Genomic DNA, 18,699 nt, shown 5'->3' on the forward strand with positions numbered 1-18,699 from the left:
GGCTCTCTCCCAGCTCCTGGCAGCTGCTGGCAGTCCTCAGTGTCCCTTGCCTTGTAGACGCATCGCTTGATGTCTGCCTTCATCTCATGTGTCGTTCTCCCTGTGCACTTTCAAGTCTGTGTCCAAATCTCCCTTTTCACCCATCAGATGGGATTAGAGGCCCACCCTACTCCAGCAGAGAGGCCTCAGCTTGACTAACAGCATCTGCAACGACCCTATTTCTCAATAAGGTGACATTCTGGGATACTGGGAGTAGGACTTCCGCATATGAATCTGGGGCACAATTCAGCCCATGACACGTGACATGATGTGCAGGATGACTTTGAGACCAGAACACATTGCAGAAGTCCATGGAGGTCGGCAGGAGACAGATGTGAAGGAAGGGGTGGGGTCCCTGGACCAGGCGGCTGCCTGTCGGGGTCCTCTGTATGCACATTTGGGAGCCAATCTTTGACACTGTCTCTGAGGGCATGCTGGGTGAACCTGCTCTCCTGTGGATGGCTCCACTCGAGGAGACTAAGGCCTTCGTGAGTATGTGTGGGTCCTGGAACTGGATTCTGCGCTCCACACATGCGTGTGGACGTTTCTGTCCCTGAATGCCACACAAGGCTTGGGGGCTGGCAGATTAGAAAGTGTAACTGGAGCCTGAACGTACAGACCTGCTCCACTGGTCCACAGCCCTCCGTCCCCCAAGGCCACACCCGGCCGTGGGTCCTAGCAGCGCAACGCTGGAAAGTGCTGTTGTGACGCGAGGGCAGCGAAAGTTCTAAGTAGGACCAGATTCCCCACGACGAGATGGAATAGAACAGAAACTTCTCTCTCTACTGACTCCCAGGCTGGGCCACAAACCTCCCACTGGTGGGCCTGTCCCCAGCTGCAGGACTCTTTTGAGGGCCAGGGCGCTTTAAATTGGGGGCATCAGCGCTCTGGGTGACCCAGCACACCTCCTGCCTTCTGAAGACCCCGGCTGGAACGCTCTCCCCCTCAGCCTCTCACGCTGGCCTAGTGGATAAATGTGCCACTTTGGAGCCAGATGGCCCTGTATTTGATTCCCCACTTGGGATGCCATGGATTTGTCACCATAAGGTAGGGGACACACATCTTGCTGCTGGGATCATTGTAGGATTAATGTCTTCACCACAGAGATTTTTATCACCCAGGTTCCAGCTCTATGACACCTCCTCCAGGAATCCTTCCCTGACTCTACCAGGCAGGATACTCACTCCGAAAATAACTAAAACCTCCTAGATGTTCCATATAATAGATAAGATATAAAATAATATATAAGTGATTGTATTATATATTACATATAGTAACATACTATATTCTATTCTACTTTTATACTCTATATACATGTATACACACACATACACATTTATATATGTAAATGTACTTTTTAAAAACCCCAGCTGTGTCCCAAGCCCACTGATAGTTTCTAAAGGCAAATGACCTTCTTGTCATCTTTGTGGTCAAGACTGGCAGTGCCTGGCTCACAGCAGGTGCTCCTTAAATGTAAGTTGACTGAGTGAGCAGCTTCTCCCCTTCCCTTTGGGCCCCAGCGCACCTAAGAGACCAGTTGTCCCTGGGTTCAGGCTGGACAGTTGGATGAGAACTTTCCCTCTCACCACCTGTCTGGGTGGTCACGTGGGAAGTGGCCACAAAATTCAGAGATTCTCTCCTTTTGGGCCCCCAGGAGGTGGGAGGGCAGGTGGGGACAGAGGGGCCAGTGGCTGCCTCATGTGTGTCCGGATGCTCTTCTCCTGTGTATTTATTCTCTTACGTTTTCTCTCCTAGTCACTGAGGACGGACTGGTTCCACCACCCATGGCCATCTGTACGGATGCCTACATAAGCAGAAGACAAAGTAGCCACTGTTACTTCCCATGAAATTACAAAACGACCTCATGGGTAAGACTCTGGTCCCAAATATGGACAGAGGCAAGATGCTGCACGAGGGGCCCGGAGCGTGTCCAGGCTGTGGTGGGGGAGGGCCGGTGGCACGCAGCCGTGGAGGGCATTCCGTGGGAAACAGCAAAACACCATCCAGGGGTCCCAGAGTCCTTGGGCAGTTTTAATCTTTAAGAAGGTCAGAAGTGTCAAGGTTACACCTTACAAAGAATATCATTTGAAAGCTTAATTGTTTACATTTCTTTTACACTTACTGTATTTAGTTTTGTAACTTTTGAATAATACATTTAAAATTTGTTTCTATAAAATGTACACAGAAAAGTTAGGTCCCTTTTCTTGCAATAGGTAGGAAACTTATACAATCCATCCCTCCTTCCTAGGAGTTTGCCTCTGCACCTAGCCCTTTGTCTGCTGCTGGTGAAATCCCCGTGGCACCAGAGGAAAAGTCTAGACACGATGCTCTGGGGTTGGGGGCACTCCCCAGCCAGGCCCTCCCTCCATGTCTGGCCAAGAGGGGGCAGTGGCAGAGCCAGAGACATGAGACCACCAGCCCCACCCGTGTGTCAGGGAGCGTTCCCAGTCCACTCAGGCAGATAAGGGGGGAGCCCTGTACTCCAGGGCCCCTGAACCTGGCCGCTTCCACCCCAGCTGTGCAGTGGGGACTGGTCCTCTCCCAGGCCTTCCTGTACCTCAGCTCACCTGCCTGATCCGTTTAGGCCAGAGTATTAGAACGCGGCCACTGACTTCTCATAATCAGAAAAAGAGAAAGCCTAAACACTTCAGGAAATACATCTGTCGAACCGAGTTGAAAAGGGCTAGAAAGTCCTGCCTGTGTTAGGGGGGAGGGTAGCAGTCAGGGTCCACCTACCACCCCTCAACCCCTAAATCAAGAGGTGAGGCATTGGCTCCGAGGAGCAGCAGGAAGAGAAGCCCGGTTGGAGGGTTCAAGGTGTGCTGGCATCCTGGGCTGAGACCCAGTCTGGGGGTCCCTCAGTCACTAACACCCCCCAAGTGCCCAAACAGACCAACTCAGCTGGCTGTATCTACAGAGGAATCTCCTTTTTCCAGCGTTTCTCACGGTCTCATCCACCTGATGAGACCCAAATGCTCAGCCTAATGGGGAAAGTCTCTATGTGACCTTAGAAAAAAATATTTTTTCTCTGAAAAGCCACTGATGTAACTGAGAAGACTGCAAATTCTGTAAAAAAAAAATCCTCACAGATATGTTAAAACAAAAATTAAACAGGCTCACTTTTTTTTTTAAAGATAATTTATTTCGGTTTCCACCTTCTGACAATCCAAGTGCAACATATATACATACTTTTTTTTTTTCTTCACAGGAAACAGCTTTGATTTTACCACTGCTTTGCGATCTTCAACCTTGAAACTTTCTCAACCTTAAAATATAGTTTGTAAAACATCACCCAGCAGGACACAAAATTGCATAACTGTAACACAAAAAATACCGGCGTTATTGAACTCTACTTTGGGGGCATCCAAAAAGGCAATGTTTGCACATGACAATGGCAAGTTTAGGTCCAAGACAAACTCAGTTTTGAACAAGAAACCAAAGAATGTACATATGTAAAATATCACTGAAAGTTCCAACAGAAATCACAATGCATAAGGAAGGCAGCGGATTAACTGAGTTCTAACACGTTTACCTATTTTAAGGGGATATATGCATGTTATCTGAATTTCCAGCATTTCCTAGTGTTAAAATGTTTGACATCCTCCATAAGGTGTCCACCCCAAAGACCCAAGTGATGGTCCCAGGCTTGCTGGAGTCCGCAGCGGGCTAGAGCTTTGCCTCAGAGGGCACGCTTCCTTCTGTGCTTTCTCTCCTTCATGAGCACGTCATCTAGGAGCAAGTCTCCATCTAGGAGCACAGTCTCCAGCTCAAGTTCAGTGGAATGGGGGGTTTGCCAACACGAAACCTCTTTCTAGTTAAAAATGCAAAATCCCTTAAAGTGCAGCTCTAAGGGGCCTCAGGCTGCAGCAGGTTTGGGGTCTAACTTTGCTCTGGCAGGGTCTGGGTCTCCCCGAACTGCATGGATGTCCTGCAGGAGCGGGGGTGAGTGGAAGGGATGGCGAGATGAACAAACCTATCATCCTCACTATCTCCTCGAAACAGCGACTTTTCCACTTTCCAGTAGCAACCAAGAACCTCCAGCGGGAGCACTGCCCACTGACATCCCCGGGACACAGGAGTCCCGGGCCCCACAAGAGCGTACCCCGGACAGGGGTCTTAGCAATGTGTTCCCTGGGTGTGAACAATCTGGAAATGATTCATCCATCTGATATCTGATGAACCAACCATTCCTGTTCCTGGCACGTGGCAGCCAGGATTTACTGGGTTGAGTGGTCTGTGTGGTTCGAGGAAGTCCCGGGCTTTCTCTGTCTGAAGCCTGCAAGCTGCACGTGTGCCCATCAGGGGCACTTCTAGTCAATACAATTCCCCTTCACGGTGGAACTTGGCTGAAAACTTCTCAAGAGAAATATATCTCCAAAAATCATAAAAACGAAAAATTGATTTACTGGAAAAGTGGGTGAGACAACTGAGGTGTAAGAGAAATGGCCGAGCAGAACTAACTGGCTCAGTGGTGTGTGGGCTGCAAGGACTCTGTGGAGATGCCCACCCAGCAGCTTTGTCTTGTGTGGAGAAAGAGAGGCCAGCCGCAGACCACCCTTCCCTCGCCCTGAGGTTGGGGCTCGGCTGCTGCCTGCTGCCACCCCTGAAAGTTTCCTGTCCTTTTCCCCTTAAAGTTCTCTTTCTCAAGCTCCCCACTGTTCTTGCCATGTTCTGAAGTTTTAGGTAATTTGGTAATAAAGCTGATCTGACCACACCGGCCTACCTGGATCCTCCCTAATTAAAAAGCCAACTAAGTTATCATGACCCAGGAAGGTCAGGCAGGTAGCTTACAGCCCTGGCTTCTGGTTAAGGTCACCTGGGGTTAGGCCAAAAGCTTTTATGTTGTGAACTCTGTATTGCTCACACCAGAACCGGATGGAATACCAGGTGCTCCCAGGGTGACACGTTAACTCACATAGAACAGCCCGTGGAAAAGCTAATTTCAAATCTGCAGCCTAATCTCCATGTCAGTCAACTCACAGTATACCTGGGCTCGGAGAGCTGAGAAACAGAGGGCCCACTTGGTTTCAACTCTCAGAATGGGGAGAAGAGTAGATGGGGACCCCAATTCCTGCGTTGGGCCTTGGTTCTAAGTTGCGGCACTGGTTCTAAACCCAGCGTGTTCCCTGGATTAACCTGAACAGCCGGGTTTCGATTTGGGTACAGAGCTCAGAAATTGGACCCTTCCTCTAGTCCTCTTTTTGCAATTTCAGAGCTCCTTAGCCCACCTTTATTTTCTTTTGGCAACAGGAAATCATAGCCTACTGCATTTCACTGTACAGAAAATTTACAATATCATAATCTGGCTCTTCTGCCTTTGGTGAAACACACACAGAGCAGATGAAATATAAATATTCATGTGGCCTCTCAAACATCTATCAATATTGCTAACAAAGGCTGAAACATACAAAGCTGCATCTCAACATCACCCTGTTTCCAAGCAGGGAACTTTGTATTTGGGAGATTAACTGTATTTTGGTTCATTATGATTCGTGTAGCCCTGAAGGTCAGACAACAGTGAATCTGAGATGCCATGCCGATGACATGCCTTCAAAGCTCCCAGCTTTGGGTACTCTACCTGCTAGGACTGGAAGAATCTCTTCTGGGGTATTATCTGACACTTTTCGCATTGAGTCTAAGGTACCTGAGTTAACAGAAGGGTTACCAGAGCTTTCTTACACCAAAGCGTCCCTGTGTGTGCCCTGGGTGTAACACCTCCCCACACTGGGACCTTGGAGCAATGTGAACTGGCTCTGTCTGCTCATCACCAGAGAGCTCCCCTCAGGTCTGCTCTGGCTGGGAGTGGAGGGAAGAGACAATGTCACAGGGAGGAGAGGAAACCCCAGTGGGCCAGCGGTCAGCCTTCTTCCAGGCATGCGGTGCCTACTCCAGGTGACACTGGCCAGGGGTACTCAAAAGTGAGACGCTCAGCCAGAGCCAGCTGTCAGCAGGAGAGAGCAGAGTAGCCTCCAGAGCCCCCTGTGGCTGCATCCTGCGGGGGACCTAGCACAACAGGCGATACTCCTCGGGGTCAGATTCACCCCAACTCTGAGAGCAAGGTCTAGGAGAACAAGGAGGGAGAAATGGAACACCACAACTCCTCCTTCCGCTTGAAATCACTATTTCAAGAGGTCTATGTGCAGGAGAAGAGTCTCAAGCTCATTTTTGAAGGGAAAGTGCTGGGAAGAAGCCAAAAAAATTCAAAGCTGCACTTCCTTCCAAAGGCTGTGCACATGGTCCCGGCATCACTGGAGAGGGTCTCAGACTCTAACTATTATTTTCCTCCATAAATCATACCAAATCAAAACTTCTATACGAAAATCTTATATATACAGGCGTAAGTCTTGTGGGCACCTTAAAGTCTTAATGCATTTCAACTAACACTGACAGTAAATGACTAACAGGGCCAGTGACAAGATAGCTCAATGGGGGAGCCCTGCACATTGGCCCTGCAGGGTGGTCCTCTGATGACCACTCAGTGTGGCCAGTTTTACAGAAAGAGGGAAGAGGACATGAAGCGTCCAGAGGCTGTGACTGAACGTTTCAGGAGAGAGCATTATCTGACATTGGCATTAGAGGAGGGGCCCGCACACCCGGTAATTTGACCCTATTAGCAGAGACATGCACTGTCACTAAGGCCTAATGACGGGGGCCGGGGCATCTCAGCCTGCAAAGTCTGCCCGGCACACAGTGAGCAAACTGGCAACACGGTTGTGCCCCACCTGTCGGCATCACCAGATGGGTTGAGATAACACACATCTTGCCAGAAGAGCGTCCACACCCGCTCTCCAGTCCCTCTGGCTGGCGACATCACCCGAGTGTGCCCAGAGGACGCCATGTTTCGTGGTGTCTCTCTTTTATCATCACCTGATGCCCAAGACACAGGTGCTGCAGCTCAACCAACCATGTTCTTCTCTGGAACATTCCAGGGAAGTATTCCTGGAAGGGAAACCTTCCGAGCACTAGCCAGGTAAGTGACCAGCAGGCATGTACTTAATTTAATGTAACTGAACGTTAGAGGAAGTGGTGAGGGGAGACAGAAGGGAAGGACAAAGAGTGGGAGGAGAGACCCCCATGTGCCTGGTACGAACCCACGGAGGAAAGCCCTGTGTCCCAGGCACTGGGTATGAGATAAAGGGAGCCTCTGCAGCCCTGCAGGAACGAGGTACAAGACCCAGCTGCGGGAGGTAAAGTGCCTTTGGAGGCTGGCGGCCTGGTGCTCAGAGCTTGGAGACATGCAGAGTCCACTCTGCTAATCAGCCTTGGATAATGGCCACCAGAGCTGTGTCTCCCCAGCTGGCTATGACCCTGAACACAGCTCTTCCCACCCTTTTGAAGTAAAGAGGAGCACTCTGCTTTTAGAAAGGGCGGGCTCTTTTCTGTGCTTCTTGCAGACAGCACTGTGCTGTTCCCAGTGAGCTGCAGAACTTTCTCGGCTTCAGAAGGAAGCTGACAGGAACATTTCAGGTGGCCTGCCACAGACACCTCAGTGCGGATGTGATTTTAATGAAGCCATTTGGATCCTGTGATGGCTGCTGGGTGTTCACACGTCCCTCTGATGGTGGCTGGTCTTATACAGCCAGGAAAGAGCGTCCACACCGGTCTCTCTCTCCCTAAAATAGGAGGTGCCCCCCTCTTCCTTGAGGTTGCTGTGACTCCCCAGTTCCTGTCACACGGAGGGAGATGTGGCAAGAGCACGTACCAGCCACGGACCAGCACTGACAGGGCTCAACACTCCCTCTGCACCCACGGCAGGGAGCACGGTCCCAGATCGCCACCATTACAGCGCTTGCCCTGCACATCACTCACACTGTCCTTATCTGTGTTCCTGTGCCCGTGCCCTCCCCCCTACCCTCAGCAGGAGGCTATGGGCAGACACTGCCCTGTGCCCACCCGGCCCATGGTGTCTTTCCTCCTGTCCCTCTTGGTCTCATCTCACAAGCCTGGCATTCAGGGGTAGAAATGGTCACCTCGGTTTTAGCTGTGCGATCAGGAGACACTTTGGCACGTGGACAGAGTGAAGAGCAGACACAGGCAGAGGGGAGGAGGGAGGATGGGCAGCCGGATTCTTCTAACCGCTAGTTCTAGGGCAGCAAGGTGTGGCTCTGGGTGCTGCTGATGTCATGCAGGGTCATCGGGTGGGGTGGCGGCCGGTCGCTGGGCCTGGAGTATGCACCCTCAGTCCTCTGGGGGGTGTAGCCTCCCGTGGCCTATTCGGTGGCCATTTGCTCAATGTGATTGCTAAGCAGCTTGTATTGCTCTGGAAAAGAAAACATGTTATTTCTTGGAGGAAAGGTGATGACAGGCAAGCGCGTCTGCTCTTCCCACTTGGGCAGTGACTGATTGCAACTTCACCAGGGACGGGGCGCAGGCCGGGGCCACGGAGGTGCTTGGTGAACAGAGCCCCCGGTGCAGCACACTGCACTTGGAAATGGCCCTCAGGGTCAGGAATGTACCTGCTTATGGAAATGGCGTGACAGATCATGGGCTGCCTGGGAAGGTGTGGACAGCACGGTGTGGTCTTGGGGCCATTGGGCCATGTGACAGGGGAGGTGACCGTATTCTTCTCACCCTCTGCAGGCGAGGAGGGGCTGGTGGCAACATTTTGAGATTGTCCAGGGTGCCACTGACATGCTCCTGACTCCTGAGGCCAGTCCTCCACAGCCCCCTTGAGTGTGGTGCAAGATGGGTTTTTTATTTTTAAAGAATATTGTCCAATCCAAATATATGTCTAAGTGCAAAGCTTTTTAGACTAGGAAGAAGAACTGTTTTGTAGCAGATGGAGTGAAACACAAAAGCTGGCTCCAGCAGACTCTGATAGTACAGAAGCCAGAGATTCTAGAAAAACCTCAAAACTCGCACCCACCCTGCCTTTGTCACTCCACTGTCCCCGTACTTGTCATGGCAGTATGGCTCATGAAATAAAGGGAGGGATATGGCCATTTAGAAGGGGAGTGGTGGAACTCGTGGCTGGAGTTAGGCCCTGTGCAAGTTCAGAGTCCGAGCGCTAAGCCACACCTGCTTCTTTGCCCTGTCTGTAAACACTGAGCCAGCAGGCTCCTCCACCCACCCCACAATCCCATCTAGAAGAAACGGCTTTCCAAATGCAATAAGAAGCGTCTCACGAGTTTATACAGACTAGGGGAAGAGGAAGGTGAACCAACCAAAAAGCTTGACATCACACTTCTAGTTAAAATGGGGACCTTCCTGCTGGCAGGGTGGGAATCCAGCGTGCAGAGTGCTCACTCCTGCCTTGGCCCCCACCCACCCTTCTGCGCAGACAGTGCCATGGCTGGCCTCAGGGGGCTCACCTTCGTCCAGGTTGCCGATCACGGCCTGCTTCTTCAGGAAGTCACTGCACAGCTTCCTGTTCAGTCCAAAGGCCAGCATGTTGTGAGTGAACGTGCTGGAGGAAAGACACCCGAGACCATCACCTTTCTGCCTCCCTGGGGACAGGGGCCTGAGAAGCTGGGCCCTATTCTCCTGGGTGCCCAACATGGGGCCTGCCTGGAATTGTTAGCAAAAGATAAAAGTGCATTGAAACCTACTTAGCCACCAACAACTCTCACTGGGACATTGCCGCCACCAGGGCTGGTGTTAGGAGGCGGATTAATTAGGAACCAGAATTGAGGCCAGGTGTGATTAATCCTATGCTTGTGAGCAGTTTAAGAGGATGCAACTATACTGATATCATGTCCCAGTGTGTGACAGTGGGAGGGACGGCATGCAGGGTGGCCCTCCCTCTCTGCACCTCCCTGCGCCCCCAGCTCTTACCCTAGCTGCCCAAAGGTAATGTTCTCATTGAACCGGAGGCTGTCATCACGCTCCTCCTGGGTCATGTGGCGCCACTTCTCCCTGCAAGCACAAGAGGGGACAGGAGCGGAGTTCAGACAGCACCGCCCGTGTCTCCACCACTCCCCCCTCCCCGCTCTGATCTGCAGGTGCTGGCGGCACCCAGGTGCTGCCTCCCTGACACAGAAGGGGGCACCTCTCTGCTGAAGAGATGCTTACCTGGCTTTTATACAAAGCCTTCCAGAGTTCTGACACAAAATTATTTATTTCCTTCTTCCTAAGATGAAGAGACCCAACAACTGAAATGCTGTGTGCTTCCCTGGAGATGATGTGTGTGGTGTGGCTGCCCAGAGCATTCTTTAGGAAATGAGAAGGTGGCCCCATGTCCTTACTGTGGCTGAAGAGCGGGTCATGGGCCCGTTGCACAGGAGGAGAAGCCTCCAGAGTGGAAGGGACCCACCTGGTATCCCAGGGGAGTGGGCCTTGGGAACCAGGGAAAAGGTTCACAGACTCACACCTGTGTCTCCTGAGCAGCCGCAGGAGCCAGGCAAGGCGCTGTGCCCTGTGCCAGCTGTGGGTGGCAGTTTCAACAGGAGATGCTGGGAGTCTCCAATGGCCACATTGTCCCTGCAGAGGACTCTGCCCTGCTTCGTAGTGATTTTCTCCACCTTGGCTTTCTCACAGCCCTCAACGCTTCCTCTCCATTCCCCTCCCCGAATAATGTGGAGCAGACCCACACTTCCTGCTAGGCCTCTTTGAACTGTGACCCCATGACTACAGCGGACCATTGTGAAGACAGCACCAAGGCTCTAGAACGAAGCCCTGAAACCCCTACAAGAAGGCACCACGGTTTGCACACACCACTGGCGAGGTGTGCGCAGGGCTCTGGGGTGGGGGCGGGGGTGTCCTTTTGCGCGTCCACCTGCCACATGCCTGGAGGGGAGCCCAGACTCTCAGCATGTCCAGGAGGGGCAGTGGGAGGGTCCTGAGTTAGAAGGCTGCACCACTGGCGACAGCTGGCTCCTTCCGTCCCCTGGCCCTGGGGTAATGAGATACCCTGGCGCCCCATGGGGTGAAAAGACACTGTGTCTGTCTGAGAGGCAAGCTGCTTGCAGGAGCAGCTGCAAACATGGAGGAGAAGCTCATTTTAGCCCACTTCCCCCTAAAAAGAAAACTCTGAATAGATGAGTCTAAGATAAGTTTGAGAGAAAGGTCAAAGAAAAGGGAGAGAAGACACAGCATGAGGGAGCGAGGGGTGAGGGAGAATGGAGAAGCCAAAGGAAGAGAAACAAAACAAAAAGAACATAGACTCTTAACTCCTCTCCACCGTCCTGCCCCTGGAGGTCACTGTTGCTGCTGCAGCTTAGCAGGGGACACAGGACATCAGGGCACAACAGAGGTCACTTCCAGCTTCTTTATGCTGATGGCAGGATACCCACGAAGATATCCAGAATATACTTCCAGGTGCTTTGCTAAGTCCTTCCCATTTCCCTTCCTATTCTCTTTCCCCCAGTAGTCACCCATAGGATTGTGCAGGCACATAAATCCCCATACCACCCCCAGGCCTGCTGTGTACAGAACACACAGGAACCAACCCCAGAACACATGGGAACGGCTTCCAGAGTGATGCAGCACTGCGGCCGTGACCCTCACTGCTTTTGACCTGGATGAGGTGATTCTTTTTGCTGTGGTTAGGATTAAAACTTGGACGTCTAACCTGACCTCTGAAGAAAGAGGTGGAAGGTCATTAGCAATCAGCAGATTAATTGATGCCTACAATCAAATCACTTTCTTAAAACTGAGTTCAATCCCCAATACCATTTGAGGTCTGATACTGCACAGTGAACTGCACATGCGTCTACATTGCCACTGTGGGAATCTGGACGTGACTAACTGCTTGCTGAAAAGGAAACCTGAAATGGAGAAATTTCTGCCTCTGTGAACAGAGAGGATGGTAATGGTATGCTGCTGTCAGCCGAGATTGCCAAGAAAGAGAAGTCACATTGGAGGCACGAGGTTGCCTGGGGACCTAGAGCCCAAACCCAATTTCTCCCCAATCTTCAAACAATACTTGCCCCTCTTCCAGGTGAGGCTCAGGGGTAGGTCAGAGATGTGGAGCCTGCGTGGGGCTATGCGTGGTCAGATCAGACTGTATCTGCTCTGGCAAGAAGGCCCATGAGGCCCAGGAGGCTGGCTGTCTTCAGATGGGCTCAGGACAAGTCACCCTCTCCCCAGCAGCAGTGCCCTCCCCTTTTCAGGCCTGGGTTGAGGCACCAAGAAGTCTTGTACCTGGAGGGCTGGTTAATCACAGTCACCCAGAGAGACAGTGGGAACTTGGGGGCTTTGCTCATTGATGGAGATATTTGTTATACCTAAATGCTCCTTTTAAAGCTATAGCAAGGCTGCATAAGAAACAAGATTTCTCATAAGTATAAACAGTACAAACACATCACTGATTAAAGGAAGCATGTTTCATGAACTCTCCAGTGAAAAAAGCATTGTGTTAGGAAGTTTATTTTGAATAGACAGGATTTAAAAATATATCACAAAGGATTCTAACCAACACAAAGTTGAAACGAGAGTTGGACCCCACTGTGGGCCTGCAGGAAAAAGCCCCATTCTAGGCTTTTCTTCAGGGGACCCCCTCCCACCCACGCAGCTTCCACATCACCAAGTGGCTGGAAAAGAGAGAGCAGCTGTCTTTCCTCCAGATGTCCCCCAAACTGCCAGCCCCCCATACACCTGAGAGCCGGCAATATTGCAAATAAGACAGATTCTCTGCACCCACCCATGGCTTATGAGCCCATATGGAATTCCATGTGTGGAATATATGAAGCTGGACTTCACGGCTCTCTCCTCTCTGAACTCATACTGGGCCCTTCAGGAGTCCCATTTGTTTTCTGACTATTTTGTGGCATTCTGTTTCCACCTGTCGCCAGCCGGTCCTAGCACTAGGATTGTCTCCCCAGGGATGCCCTCCCCGCCACAGCCCATGCTGAGCTGCACCTGCGTTGGGGCTCTGCCATGGCAGCAGCTCAGAATGACGCATGGCCCCCCGCCCTGCATGGCCTTCGAAGGAGCCCCCAGCTCTGTAAAATGGAACAAAGTCACGTGGACACACACACCTCTTCTCCTCCTCCTCTCCAGCATCCCCTCTGGAGCGGCAGCAGAAACAGGTAAACAAAGGAACATGTCAAAGTCATGCAAGATATGTGGATGGAAAAAAGAACAAGCAGAGAAGGAGGTTATTACAGGCAGAAACCAAGAGGGACAGAGAGAGACAGGATACTTGAAATAAATGTATCGCCTAGAAGTTTGAGAACTAAACAGCAGAGGTAAAGCCCATTCGCCTAGAAGCATCTAAGCATTTCCTACATTTTTGTCTCCTGGCTGAACGTAAAATTCTCTCTTGAGTCCTTGGGTTTAGAGTATTGGCAACTTTCCCATGCCATGATCTTCCTCTCCCTCCCCAGGAAATGCAGACACACCAGACTGCTGTGGCACACAAGGCAGGCCACCTCACCCCATTAGGACTTTAGCTGCCTCCCAAAAGGGAGGATTTCACTTCAGATACACCCAAGAGCTAGCAGACAAGTCTTTATTCAAGCAGCAGTCATCTGCTCTCTCTCCTGATGGGGAGAAAGGCTAAGGGGTCTCCCCAACGTTAGAGGAGGGGATTCGTTCTATGAGCCGAGGAGACAAAGGCTCTGAGAAGTTCAGAGACAGCAAAGTCACATGACTGGTGTGGCCATTAAGGGGACCCACCCTGAATTCCTGAGGGGACTGCTCCCCTTTCCTGCCTAGTCGCTGCACACAGTGGGCGGCAACCTTCGCATGCTGTGGCCAGAGAGAGAGAATCAAGCATCGGCCCCCATGGCTTACTGCCAACCCCTCACTGCTGCCATGTGCTTTCTGAAAGGGTGTCCAAAGGGGTCTTCTGAATGGCAAGTTACCCTCCGTGGAGCTGGAAAGTCTGTTCAGGCTGTGGAGCCAAGGCGTGAACTGTGAGCAACTGTATTTCCGTGTTGGCTCTTGAGAGCATAGTCTACACCCTAGCACCCTGTTCCAGTGGTTGGTTGGCAGGATTCTGATTTTGTACAGCGAATAGCAGGTGGGTCCACGATGGGGTGGGAGGGATGATGGTCTCATTCAGTGAGAGTTTGCAATTTTAGGAGGGTCAGGCCAAGTCATGCCAGAGCCCCAGGACAGAGCGCCTCCATGCAAGCCGAGCACCCTCACCCACAAAGCTGTGCACCCAGGGCCCTTCAGGCAGCTTGCAGGGCACAAGGGCCAAGAGGGATTGAAGAAAAAACATATACACATCCACGTAGCTGCTCTTCCACTCTCTTCTTCAGAAACCAGAAAATAAAGCCACTCCCCTGTCCTCTTTTCCGAGGCCAAGTGGGACCGTATGTTGCTCCTACCTGGTAGTGGGAGATCGCTTTCTCCTCTCACAATGGACAGCGTCAAAAAAAGCTGCGTTCCAGAACCTCAGTGTGTGCCTGCAAGACAGAGACACAGGTAAAGGTCTCTCCATGGGAAGGCTAGAACGACAGAGGTATGAAAACCTCTTCTTAAAGAATGTCAGGGTTGGCAAGCTATGGCATGTGGGCCAAATCTGGCCCGCTGCCTATTTCTGTAAATAAAGTTTTATTGGAATGCAGCCTTGCTTATTCATTTACAAACTATCTGCGGTGGCTTTCACACTCCAATAGCACAGTTGTGTGGTTGCAACACAGACCATATGGCCCACAAAGTCAAACTATTTATCATCTGTCCCTTTATAGAAAAGTTTGCTGAGCCCTGTTCCAGATGACAGATGATAGCTAAGTCGAGGACTGGAGGGACCACGCTAAATCACTAGACCAGAGCGACCCAGGCTGAGCCAGCTTCTGCCCTTCTCTCTGCTTCCACGTGACCCAGGGTCAGTCCAGATCCAGCCTCCTCACAGAGTCTTCCTGACAGCTCCAGCGCAGGCCTCTGCCCTCTGGATTCCTGCAGCATTTCCTGGCCACACTCCTCATATGGCCCTTGTTTTGTCATGGGCAAGTTGGACTGCAGCTAGACTGTGATCTTTAAGAGAGGCACTTTGTCTGACACCTTTGGGTTCCAGTTTCTAGTATAGTGCCCTACTTGTGAGTGAATAAAATTCTGTGATGGGAGGCTTTGGGAGATCAAAGCAACACCAACGATCATCCACAGAGCCAGAATGGTGGGCAAGATTGCCCCTGACCGCTGGTCTCTCACTTCAACCATGACCTTCATTTTATACACACACACACACACACACAATTAGCTTTACTGCGATATAATTCACATACCATAAAATTCACCCTCTAAAACATACAATCCAGTAATTTTTAGTGTTTTCACAGAGTTATGCAACCATCACTATTTCCAGAACATTTTCATCATCCCATAAAGAAACCTTATATTAGCAGTCACTCCTCATTATCCATGCCCCCAGGCCCTGGCAACCACTAATCTGCTTTGTCTCTAGGGATCTGCCTGTTCTGGACACTGCATATACACGGACTCATATGATACGTGGCCTTTTGTGTCTGACTTCTTTTACTTAGCACCATGTTTTCAAGCTCATCCATGTTGTAGCATGTATCACACTTCACTCCTTTTTATGACTGAATAGTTTCCCATGGCATGGATAGATCCCATTCTGTTTATCCATCACCAGCAGACAGACACGTGGGTTGGTTCCACCTCTTGGTTAGGATGAACAGTGCTGCTATGGACATTTGTGTATGGGTTTTCATCTCTCGGGTATGTACCTAGGGGTGGAATGCTGGGGCATATGGTCACTCTGTGTTTAACCTGTTGAGGAACTGCCAGGCTGCTTTCCACAGCTCCATTTTACATTCCCACCAGCTTGTGGGATACCTCCGATTTCCCTACATCCTCTCCAACACTTATTAGTGCTCATATTTTTACACTGGCCATCCCAGTGTGTGTGAATGAGCATCACTGCTGATGGAGACAAAAGCAGCAAGAAGGACCCTGCAAGACGTGGCCACTGCAGTACAGAAACAACAGCAACGGGACACTGTGGGCCCGGCCTTACCAGATGGGCTGCTGCTTCAGGTGCGTGTATAGGTAGACCTTCTCCCCCTTCTTGTCGTCCTCTGGGCTGTGCACAGTCACTGTGAGAGGAGAGAAAGGTGAGAGCAACTCTGGTGTGCACGCGCATCGCAAACCCCACGTGACAGCCTCCCAGCAGCCTTGGCGTCTCCCCAAAGGTCACAAAAACACGTAGTCAAGGTTCCACGGCAGCTTTTCTGCCGGCCACAGGCAGTAATGATGGAACTCACACCTGGCAATAAGGACTTCCTCCGAGGAATGCTTCCATGGAATGGCTCTCCTCCCCACCACCCCCAGTAACACTTCACTTAACTTCCCTGGGATTAAGGAATTTAGTTCCTGCACACCCTCCTTAGAAAAGGCTTGTCCACAGAAATTCAGTAAGAAAACATAGACAACTGGGGCTGCAGAGAAACTGGGGCATCCTCCAAGGCAACATCCTCCTGTTACAAAGAGGGAACTATAGCCCCAAGACATTTATGAACTGGCTCATTCGTGCTGCTGATTAATGGTAGGCTGGTTTAGGAACCCTGTAGAGGCCTAGGTGACAAGCACCAGGGGTAGCACTGGTCTCACAGCACAGGGCTGGTGGCAAGCACACTGGGCCACTCACCGGCCTTCTGCTGCTTCTCCCTGGGCTTGTTCTCGTCTTCCCTGGAGGGAGAGAAACCGCAACATGACAAATGTGACCCATGCCACATCTTCTCAAAGAAACCCTTTCACATTTCTGAGACGGGACTGTGTGCATTTAATATGGTTTCCTCAGAAAAGATTTTTGTGAAATCAATGCTACATTTGTCAACCGCCATTGTTGCAGAATCGAGGAAATGTTAAAGAAGTGGAGGCTTCTTTATGTCATTTTCTATGAATTCAAAACAGTACAGACCAAGGCCCCTGCTTGTAATAACCAAGCCATTGGTGGTGACAGTGAGGACCTCGGGTGGCTACAGGCTCCCTCGCGCTGGTGTAAATGACTTCTCTGTGGAAGCCAGTGTCTACACTCCTGCTTATAATGTGCCCAGCCCCACACAGTTTCTCAAGTTTCTGTTAGAGAACTGCTCTCCTGGGGGACAGTGGCTTTCTCCCTCATCTCTACTGCGTTCCATTACCACCAATTCCCACCACAGAGGAGTAAGGAGATGGGGGCTGTACTTTCCTGGCTGTCAACTGATGTTTTCCACATGCTCCTCATCAGCCCAGGAAAACACGGACCCCCATGGATGTTGCTGCATGGCGCCGAGCAGAACAGCGCTCAGCACCACAGAAAGCCCTGGGGGGTGGAGCAGCCAGGCTGGCAGCTGCTCGGGAGCAGCTCTCGGCCCCCCAGGATGGCAGAAGGCAGCCGGATTCTTCCACGGTCACACCAGCGCCCTCCCAGTCACTCCCCACATGCGCTCAGTATGGGCCCCTGCATTTGTCTCCCGCCCGTCAGAGGGAGGCACCTATGAGGCGACCGACACTTACTCATTCTTCCTGACCAGGGGTCCCTTCAACTTGGTCTCCAGCCCCCCGAAGAAGCCCTTCATGTTCTCCGTCCTGGCCGAGGTGGTCTTCAGCAGCCGCTCGGCGATGTCCTTTTTCTCAGCCAGCCAGCTGTTGGCAGACTTCAGGTAGGAGTCGACGCTGCCTGCGGGCCTCTCCCTGTCCCTGGCCTCCGAGGGCAGCAGCTGGGGCTTGCCTTGGGGGAGAGAGGGAGGGCGAGAGTCGGGCTGCTGGACACTGGGCGCAGGAGGCCTCTGCTCTCCATCTGCTCTCCATGGCCGCCAGGACAAGGTGAGGGTTTGGGACCCTTCTCCCTCTCAGAGCAGGCCCTAAGCACCTGCTGGGTATGCAGGAGCCAGCCAAGAAGGGAAGAAAGCAGCAGCAGGCAGGAGCCAGCCTCAAAGCAGTGGAAAGTACGCAAGGGAGGTGACCAACGTGCCTGCCCAGCCAGAGCACAGAACACAATGTCATGACAGCCGTGACAGAGAAAACAAGATGGGAAGACAAAATGAAAACAGGCTTTCCTTGTGCTGGGGCAGGCTCCCTACAGCCCAAAATAAACCCTATGGGCCCAGGTAACCCCTACAGGCTGAGGTGCTCCCTACACCCCAAAATGACCCCTACATCCTAAAATGACCGCTACAGGTCAAGGCGCCCCCTACAGGCCAAAATAAACCCTATGGGCCCAGGTACTCCCTACGGGCTGAGGTGTCCCCTACAGTTCAAAATGACCCCTACAGGCCCAGGTGCCCCTTTGGGCAAAAATGACCTCTATAGGCCCAGATGCCCCCTACACCCCAAAATGACCCCTACAGGCCAAGGCGCCCCCTACAGGCCAAGGCACCCCCTACAGGCACAGGTGCCCCCTACAGGTTTACAGTGTCCCATACCAGTCAAATCACCCTCCATAGGTCGCAGAGTGTCCTCCTCTAGTAGAAGCTGCTCTGTGTTCAGACCCGACTCAGGCAAACAGCGTCAAACTGCTCTTGGAGAAGGAGGAGCCACACGTTGCATGAGGGCTTCCCCCAATCCTCAGGCAGCTGACGAGTGGCCTGGCATGCAGGGCCTGCCCAGTGGTGTCTGGCCACAGGCTAAGGCATTCAGACCAGCTGTTGCTGAATGAACCAAGGTGCGTGGAGAGGATGGGCTGCTGGGAGCAGGGGAGGACAAAGACACGTGGCAGAGGGAAGGGGACACATCACGAGTGGGCATGCGGGTCAGCAGCTCCTGTTCCCCGCATGAAACGTCTGCCTACTGTGTTGATGTTCTCATTTCCTAACAGCTGATGGTTTC

General features: G+C 51.8%; 1 protein-coding gene across 2 annotated transcripts in view; it reads right to left on the bottom strand.

Moving 5' to 3' along the window:
• Positions 1-3,193: 3,193 nt before the first annotated feature.
• KIAA0513 (KIAA0513 ortholog) overlaps positions 3,194-18,699 on the bottom strand; it is a 56,086-nt gene continuing 40,580 nt past the window's right edge. The window contains exons 6-13 of one of the 2 annotated variants that reach the window (XM_063111411.1): positions 17,389-17,602; positions 16,538-16,578; positions 15,908-15,986; positions 14,256-14,333; positions 12,957-12,986; positions 9,814-9,894; positions 9,351-9,445; positions 3,194-8,299 (exon numbers count right to left, since the gene is read on the bottom strand). In XM_063111411.1, coding sequence (XP_062967481.1) covers positions 8,250-8,299; positions 9,351-9,445; positions 9,814-9,894; positions 12,957-12,986; positions 14,256-14,333; positions 15,908-15,986; positions 16,538-16,578; positions 17,389-17,602 — 668 coding nt within the window. In that variant the 3' untranslated portion in view covers positions 3,194-8,249. The remainder of the gene's footprint in view (positions 8,300-9,350; positions 9,446-9,813; positions 9,895-12,956; positions 12,987-14,255; positions 14,334-15,907; positions 15,987-16,537; positions 16,579-17,388; positions 17,603-18,699) is intronic. The other variant, XM_063111409.1, reaches the window with a different exon arrangement.

The sequence above is a fragment of the Cynocephalus volans genome, chromosome 10 (assembly GCF_027409185.1).
Source record: "Cynocephalus volans isolate mCynVol1 chromosome 10, mCynVol1.pri, whole genome shotgun sequence".
Lineage (NCBI taxonomy): Eukaryota > Metazoa > Chordata > Mammalia > Dermoptera > Cynocephalidae > Cynocephalus > Cynocephalus volans.